The sequence below is a fragment of the Ambystoma mexicanum genome, chromosome 4p (assembly GCF_040938575.1).
Source record: "Ambystoma mexicanum isolate Mex_15411 chromosome 4p, UKY_AmexF1_1, whole genome shotgun sequence".
Classification (NCBI taxonomy): Eukaryota; Metazoa; Chordata; class Amphibia; order Caudata; family Ambystomatidae; genus Ambystoma; species Ambystoma mexicanum.
Genome location: NC_090927.1, coordinates 306057296 through 306065960, shown reverse-complemented (window position 1 = coordinate 306065960; position 8665 = coordinate 306057296). Strand labels below are relative to the sequence as shown.

Below are 8665 nucleotides of genomic sequence, written 5' to 3'. Positions count from 1 at the left end.
GCTCTTGTTGTCGAGTCGAGGACGTTTTTCTGGGCAGAAAAAGCGCACAGTTGCGCTCTACTGGGTATAATGGAAATTGTGCAGATTTTTTAAAATTTAATCATGGTGGTATGTGGAAGTTCCACACGTGATGTGATTGATTGTGGATGTGAATGTGAATGTGATTGAGAAATGTCATTTTCTGAAACACCCTACAGACTTCATCTTAACCTTAACTATGCCTTGCACTAGCACAAAGGCATGATATATGCCCTTGCTGTTGTTATGAAAATCTCACCACACAATCGAATCCCATTGATATCAGGTATGATCTGATCTGCAGCACTGCTGAACAAATGTATTTGCCGCTTGAATATAAAAGTTATTTACTTATTTTTCTATTCATATATACTAGCATGAGAGGCTAATTAATAAGTTACTTGCAAGCCAGATCTTCAAATATATTAGAATGTTATGAACAGAAGTTGTGGATTTTACTATGAAAATATGCACATGCATATATGATCTTTAAACACAAGTTTATGAAATGAATGTTCCCACTTAAGTGCAGAATTTGCTAAGAGGTTTGTGCCACCGCTACAGCTTGGATCGACAGAAATCAGAAGCCCAATGCCATTGGCTATTCGATCACTTCCAGAGCAGTGGTGCTGTATATCTCTCCAGAGCTGGTAATCTCCTCTTCTTCAGCCGAGTTGCCACGGGGGATCCTTGAAGTGCTACTTGCATTCCTAATGGTAATTTCCTGGGCAGCTCGGAAGGCCAGTGGGATAAACCCTTCGCTGTCTGCTGTGAGGACAATCCAAGAGGAACCTATGATTGAGAAAAAGAGGAGAGAGATATTCTTTACTGTAGTGTACCTTTGATACTAGTCCAACAAGTCACTGATCTGCATGCAATGCAACCCAGATTATCTATCATGGAAGTGTGGTCCGCATTTTAGCAAGTGTCAGCTGTTGAACTGCAAAAAGGGACAGTCATACAATACCTAACACCATCATTCCCTCCCATTGCATATGCACAATACATTGTATTTTTAGCTCTGAACTGGAGGTGAACTTCCAGACATGGCTACTTGCGGGCGCGGTGACACATGTGGTTTGTTAACTGAAATGGCCTATTCTGCTCAGTCATGATGCTAAAGAGTTAGAGCTGATGTATAGCCTTACTAGTCAGTAGTTCAAGTGAGGACCATAACTCACTTAAGCATCCCTCGAGGGTCCTGAGGAACCATCAAACAAGTTTAAAGAGGTTAGCGAGCAAATGACACTTAAAAGCAATTATTGTTAGAAGTTAGACAGATGGGACTTTGAATCTGTGTGTCAATATTTATTGGACAGGTCTGTTTAAATATTACACCTGATTGAGGCAGCCAGTATGTTGCAGGCTCCCAATGGTTAGGTGGTGTTCTTCAGATTTTTGATATCTTGGTTTGACTACTTATTTCAATCATTCATCCCAAATGAAAGAGTGAAAACATTTAAGAGCTAAAAAGACTAGCTATAGCTCGGAGGAAAAGTGTTTTTTTATTGATCGGTTGCATCGTATGTGGGTGCTTATGTGGATGGGATAGCGTGTGAAGGGATGGGTGAGTTTATATGTGCTTGTGCATGCTTGTTTTGAAGGGTTATTGGGTTGACTGGATGGATGAGTGCGTTTAAGTGTGTTTGTATGGATGGGTAACGGATTGGATGAATAAATGAATGGGTGATTGTGTCCTTTGTTTGCTTGTGTGGATAGGTCTGTGGGTGGGAGGACAAGTGAGATAGTTGTGTGCATTTGTGGTTATACAGATTAGTTATTGGGTAGATTGATGGATAAGATTGTGTGTTTATGTGCTTGCTAGTGTGATGACTTCGTGGGTGAATGTATGTTTATGTTTGTGAGCAGTTGTGTTGGTGGATGGATGACTGAGTTGTGCGATTCTGTGCGATTCCCTTTGTGTGACAGCTTGGGCAGTTTACTGTGTGTGCAAGCAAATCATCATTCAAAGAAATGGACAGGTGTGTGTGTGTGTGTGTGTGTGTGTGTGTGTATGTGCTGCTTTTTGTACTTGAGAGAGCTTTTACTTCATCACTCCAAGCAGAAATGCTGTTGTACCTCCCCTATATTTGGGGATACATCAATTGTGAAAGTCAAGTTAACATATACTGTTGCTTGTACTGGTACTTCAATAGTTTTGAGGACCTAGCTTCCAACACCTTGGGCCGATATGATGCTGTGCAACTCCTGTAATTTGGGTATATGCTTTAGATGAAATCCAGTTTCACATGTATCCCCTAAATCTGTGTAGCCAAGAAAAGAAAATAGTAAATTGGACGGTAACATAGTCAAACACACATCTTGTGTTTTCTTATCTAAGTGGGGACTAACTTGGCTCCTCACTAGCCGGTTGTCATCTGTCAACTAGGTCCTAGTAAAGTAATTGTTTTTCAGGTTACTCCTCCTTTTATTTAAAATTGCACAGAGTGTTTCTATCTTTGAAGTGGCCAGGTTGAAGGGGTCAGGCTTCCCTTCTTAGTATGTTTACTGCTTTCTCTCAAGATCTCTACTCTCGAGAAAGTCCTAGCAATATATTGCCCAGCTTGTTTCTTGGAGCCAATCATACTCCGAGATTTAGAGTTCCCAGCTTGCCTCTTTGCCAAAATCACAAGCACAAAGCTCCCATGTTACTTCTCTAGTCCAATTACCATCAAAGGGCTGTAGCTCCCACCTTGCTTCTCTAGTCCATAGCTCCCACCTTACTTCTCTGTTCCAATCACAGTCCCAGGAATATACTGACCAGCTTGCTATCTGCAATCCACCCAGGAAGGTGGCGCCTGACTTACTTCTTCCTGCTTTCAAGGAATACCAACTTCTAGTGCTCATTTCATTTATAAGGAATATAGTTCCCCTCTCAGTGCTCATCAGTCCAAGTCCCCTCAGGATTATTAGGATTTCCATTATTGGCTCAAAGTCACAAGCTTGGTCAGGCTTTTGAGCTTCTCTAACGTCTTCAGATCCTTCTGGTCTCTCTGACCCTCAAACTGTTTCTGGCCTTTGAACATCCTTCAGCCCTTCAGTGCTTCTGCTCTCTCCACATGGTGCTTGCCACCGGGTACAACAGTGGTCTGCATGGTCCTTATGCTTTAAAATTCACAATGTCCATCTTTGAGGTAGACAGTTGTCGCCCTTTCTCTACAGTCGATTGCAGCCCTTCAGTGGCACTCTGATCTCTGCTCACACTGCAGTCTTCCATGCCTTGGTTTCCCTTCAGGTTCTGGTGAATGCTCGTGTGGATTACTACTGCCACACGTGATCCCACACAGTGGCTTTGTTTGAGACATTTCTCCCGGTCTCAGCCTTTAGATCACATGGCCATCACTTCCTTTTCCCCACAAAGGTCCCTCTTGAAGCACAGGACCACAGGGTGTCTTAGCCAGCTGCAGATCATCTGACTGTCTTGCAGGGTTGTATCAACAGAAGCCCCTAATGACTAAGGTGACCGCAGGAATGGGTTTTTGGAGTCAGGACTGTCCAGATGTACCCTGCAGCCTGTCTAACGAGTGACAGTGGGGATCTTGCTGGCATTTGCACCCTCTTCATCTGACCTCAAACAAAAGCTCAGTAAATATACTTTAGCAGAGTCAGAGGATAGGTCACCACAATTGGGGAGGATGTTGAAAATAGAAGGGGAAACGGTGCAGATCCCACACTGTATGACCTCCATGCATCCCATGACTCAGGTAGTGAGACCCAGTTAGTCCAGCCTTTTTGGGCTGCAGAAACTCCTACAGACTTTGGGATGGGGTATTATTTAACTAACTGGACACAATTGATTATGTCCACTCCAGCTGGCGGCAGGCAGAGATAGTGCCCACCTATAAAGAAGGCGACCCTTACTCAAGTCCTGAGTAATTATAGGCCCACCAGTTTGGTAGACGGGCTTTCCAAGGAATACAGGAAATTGATACTCTCATGCTTGGAGAACTGGGTAGAAGATACTAGTATCCTTTCTGATGTCCAAGTAGGGTTCAAAAGAGGGGCGGGCAGAGTATATTAATAGAACAATAGGGCAACCTTTTCGTTTATTTTCCATTCTAAGCAAGTCTGCGGTTTTAAAAAAGAATTTATTTTTCTGGTTTTTGTTGATTTTAAGTCTGCATTCGATTCCGTTGATAGGAATACTTAATGCAATATTTATATGATCTTAAAATCCCCCAAAACCTTGTACGTCCCTTAAGAAAACCTTACGAAAATAACTCTGCCTCAGTTGGATTTGGCCAAGGAGGAGAAAGAACAAGTATTTTCCCAGTAGAAAAAGGAGTGCACCAGGGATGCATGCTTGCTCCCCTTCTGTTCTTAATTTATGTTAACGATTTAATTGCAAGAATCTTAAGCATAAGCAAATCATAAGGTAGGCATTTTATTGTAATTTCCAAAACTAAGATGGGCATCCTGAAAAAACAAATGAAAACTAAAATCTGTTTTGAAGGTGGGCGGCTCCAGTAGGTCGATATCTGTGACTATCTGGGTGTCAGATTTCAGGATAATGTTAATGTAACATGGTCTTTTCAAGTGGACAAAAGTGATCTCATACCTAAAAGATGCTCTGGAGCCATGTACAAAATACATCCACAAACTGGCCACCGTCTCCCATTGAAGGTGTTAGATGTATACGCGACACAGATGGTGTCGACGTAGATGTGGCGGCGTAGATGGCCTGCTGCCATCTACTCCAGTGGGTTATGGGGATCTGAGGCAGTTTCATCTCTGACTGTCACAGAATATGAATTCCTAAAAAAACAATTAGCCTACCCACAAGTACCCTAAAAGTTTCACTTTTGATGGAATCTGGTGTAAGCCTGTTCAGATTTCTGACCATGACGAGACCTGTTTGCCTCTGGTTACATATGAACAATTCTGGATCCATTCACTATGAAACTTTCCAAGATGTAATAAAATCTTACAATGGTTAATCATGGCCTTGGTATAGGCACTTGTATGGTGTCCTAGCCAGAATTTAGATGCTCTTCTTATTGGACGACAGGACGCAGGTCATGGATGAGATAATAAGAGAAGTTAAACTAAAACTAGAAACTTTGTCTGTAGAATTACTGTTTTTTGATTGAATTTGCCTATTCAGCTTCCGGTTCTATGTAGTGTTCAAATCCAGGCTAGTCCCCGAGCCATACCTTAATTAAGTGTTCCGCAATTCGTTCAGTGCATTGTACATTAAATTCAGACTGAACATCCTCCCAGTAGCACAGTTATCATGCAATTGACCCCGGAAATCTTGAAAATTCAGTCCCTTTTGCCCAACTGTTGAAGAATCTGACACAGAGTTCTTGCTACTCTGTGCAACCTATGCAAATCTGCACGCAAGATGGCTTCTCCCGATCTTTCTAAAATACCACGTCCCGTCTGTAGCAGATGTGTACACCCTATGTAAAATGACTGAACATCAGGTTATCTTCACAGTTTTAAACGTTCTGCACAGGGCTTGGTGAATTCGCTCAAATGCATCGTGAAGAAGGGATGTGACTTAACAGTTCACGCTGGACTGCCCCTTGTGGGGTGGGTCCAAGCCTGATTTGCATATGGTGGTTCCCTTCCTGTAATGGATTGGCAGGCTGAAAAACAATGCTCTTGAGGGTTGCCCAGAGCTATGCCCGTGGTCATGATTTGTTCAAAACCTTCCAGCCTTCACCTTTTGGTTTTGATTTAGCTTGGAACCTTTTAACATGTGCCAGACTTACAGCAGATTTGCATTTTAAACACAATGATTTTATGATTTGCATATCGTTAATGTTTTATGTATGTATTATTAAGCAAAAAATCTAATTGTCACATGTCCTTCTCTTCGTAAATTGTTGTTTTATTGCACTTTTATGGTCTTCCCTCGAAATAATGTTGATTGATTAATTGATTGATTAAGGCAATTTTAGATTTTGCAGATAACATTACCATTTTGTTTTGTGTTTATTTAATGGTGTGCTGTAAGATTCAAATGCATGTATTTCTGTAAAATCCTACCAAACCTTGCATTATGCCGACCATGATCCGCATCAATAGATCTGTTGCATATTGCATTCGGAAAAATTGATACTTTTTACACAAATAGTCTTTAGCAAATAGATGATTGGTACAAAACCTTGTGATCGAGTAGCGCAGGACCGGGAAGTCAAAACTGATTCCTAGGGATCATGTAGACAAGTCTGTGAAGAGGTTTTTATCTAGTCCTCTGACAATCATAGGTCCAGTTGTCTCAAAAACAGACACATATTTGTGAGGACAGGACCAGGACCATGAATATGGAATGCGGCTGCTGGAGACATTGCACGGCCTCGTCATAGCAAGGCGAGTCAGAGTTTGAGGAATAACCAAAGTGCTGGACCGCTTTCGTTAATGAGGAATGGCTCGTGCATGATTGCTTGAAGGGTTCTTTTGGTTGTTCATGTATTTTATGACGCACCAACACTGATTTAGCCTATGTGGATTTCTAGTAATGAACAAAGAAATAGTACCAAATATTATGATTTTGTCACTGATTAGACTTAATGTAAATAGCCAAGATTACCCAAATCACTTACTGTGATTAAATTGTTACTGCCCATATAAAGTACAAGGCCGGTGCATCCTTTAAAGTAATATGCCCGAACGTGGACACACCTTGGCCCAGAAGTGTTACAATAACAGAGATCCAAGGGACAAAAGTAATTAATAAACCTTCTTTGCCCTATGTAGCAGTGAGGAAGCATCCCAAAAATAAAGTACTAAAGAAAAGGAATGTAAAAGCAAGCCTATTTCAAAATACAACTCTTAAATTAAAAATGAAATGAAGACTAAAAATACAAACAATCAACCTCTTCGGGCAAGCTCCTTAGTTCTTCCAGTAAGTGCCCCTCTCGTTCCCATGGTGCGTTAAGGGAAGTGTCGCCCGCTTTCTTTTCCCATCGAAGCAAACAACCAGTGTGAGCCTTGCTCACCCCATTTCTTCAAAAATATTCACAGAGAATCGATTGGTTTACAGTCCCCCTTTCAGGCCCAGTGAGGCCATCTGCCAACTGGGACCTCCTCATTTCGCAAGTGTCTCAGGATGCTTTGTTCTTTGCAAAGGTTCTAGGTGGCAGGTGCACATCCTTGTTAAGTTTGAGTTTCCAGTCAGCCCTAATTTAGCCTAACTCCTGCCTTCTCTGCATCCAAGGCTGCAGCATCTGAATTCCTTTCCTGAATAACTCTCTGCTGTAAGCCCAGGGGTCTGTTGTAGGCTCAGCAGCAACCCTGAAAATTCCTGTTTCACAAATAGAAGAGGAGTGTCTGTGTAAGTTGGGTTGGAAAAAGGTTTTAATAGGCTGGGAAGACACCAGCTGGCTTGAGTTCCATCAGGGAAGGGACTGAGGAATACATTATTCCAAATGTTAGATGGGGATCCAAAACTACACTCTACCTCAGCTCCAATCACAGACAGGCAAAGTGTTGTACTGAAAAATATTATAAACAATATTGTCTATAACTTTAATTTATAACATAACATATCACATCATCAAAATGTTGTTTTATATTTGAGTGAGATTTAACCTGGTGGTCCACCACAGCAGGAACAGGGTGTCAGTGTACAGTCCCCGGGAGTCAAACACCCCAGCCCCCACACACACAGACGAATTCCCAGTGTCTCAGGGTGTCAGTCCAGGCTTCTTGCCAAGGGTCTTTGTTCCCGGGTCTTTATTCTGCCTATTATGACCTGTTTGATCTTGTGATCCGAGGTCTTTCTACACATATTCCCAACAATGTGCCTCATCATAGAGTATTGCATTCCAATGTATATTTCCCATTCCATACCCACTGCTTTAAACCTGGCAGAGTCCGGGCAGCACATGCTAATGCCTAGGACCCCCTCCCAGCCAGACCCCCACTGTTCCCATGCCTGAGGCTACCCTTGTGCAAGGATTCTTCATCCATTCACATTCTCCCTCTGCTCTGGCTTATGTTCATGACATTTCCGATCTGGCATCTTCCGGCAAGCGTGACCTTATATTTTTGAGTGGAACCTGTTTTGGTCTTGCTGCTATATACTGTTTAGATGCATTACTACATCTTGGTTGCCGGAAAATCAGATAGACTTTTCCCTTAAGGAAGGGGGTGGCATTGATATAATGTGTAAACATCACATTAATTGTACCACTTTGTTCCTTTCACAGTTTTCTTAGTTTTAACACTACTATTTTATTTCCGTTGATTAAATTGCACTTGTGATTTTTACAAACATAAAAGAATCTGTTTCCATACATTTCAAAACAATGCAATCCTCCTATATGTTAAAATCAAATTTATCAAATTCATCAAACAGTCTTCTTGAGTTCAACATTAAACAGTTTCGAGTCATTGGGCCTCATTACGACCCTGGTGGTAGCCGTGCCGGTGGAAATGGCACAGCTGCCGTCTGAGTCATTTTTTTTCTTTGGCCTGGCAATGGGGAATTACCGGGGCATTACAGCCCCGGCGGTCACAGTAATTCCCCATAGCCAGGCGGCGGGAAAAATTACTCCTCATTCCCATTTGAGTCCCATAGGTCTCAATGAGAATGGGGAGGACGGAAGCACCCGCACTGTGTTCAACAGTGCCGGTCCTTTTGTCAAAGACTGCAGGCGGGTGTCGTTCCGCCGCCAGGTCAGACCTGGTGGGCACA

At 42.3% G+C, this 8665-nt stretch overlaps 1 protein-coding gene across 1 annotated transcript in view; it reads right to left on the bottom strand.

Annotated features, from left to right (window-relative positions):
• Nucleotides 1–383: 383 nt before the first annotated feature.
• LOC138453223 (WD repeat and coiled-coil-containing protein-like) overlaps nt 384–8665 on the bottom strand; it is a 291553-nt gene continuing 283271 nt past the window's right edge. The window contains exon 3 of the mRNA XM_069605870.1: nt 384–810. Within this exon, the coding sequence (XP_069461971.1) occupies nt 620–810 (191 nt within the window). The 3' untranslated portion in view covers nt 384–619. The remainder of the gene's footprint in view (nt 811–8665) is intronic.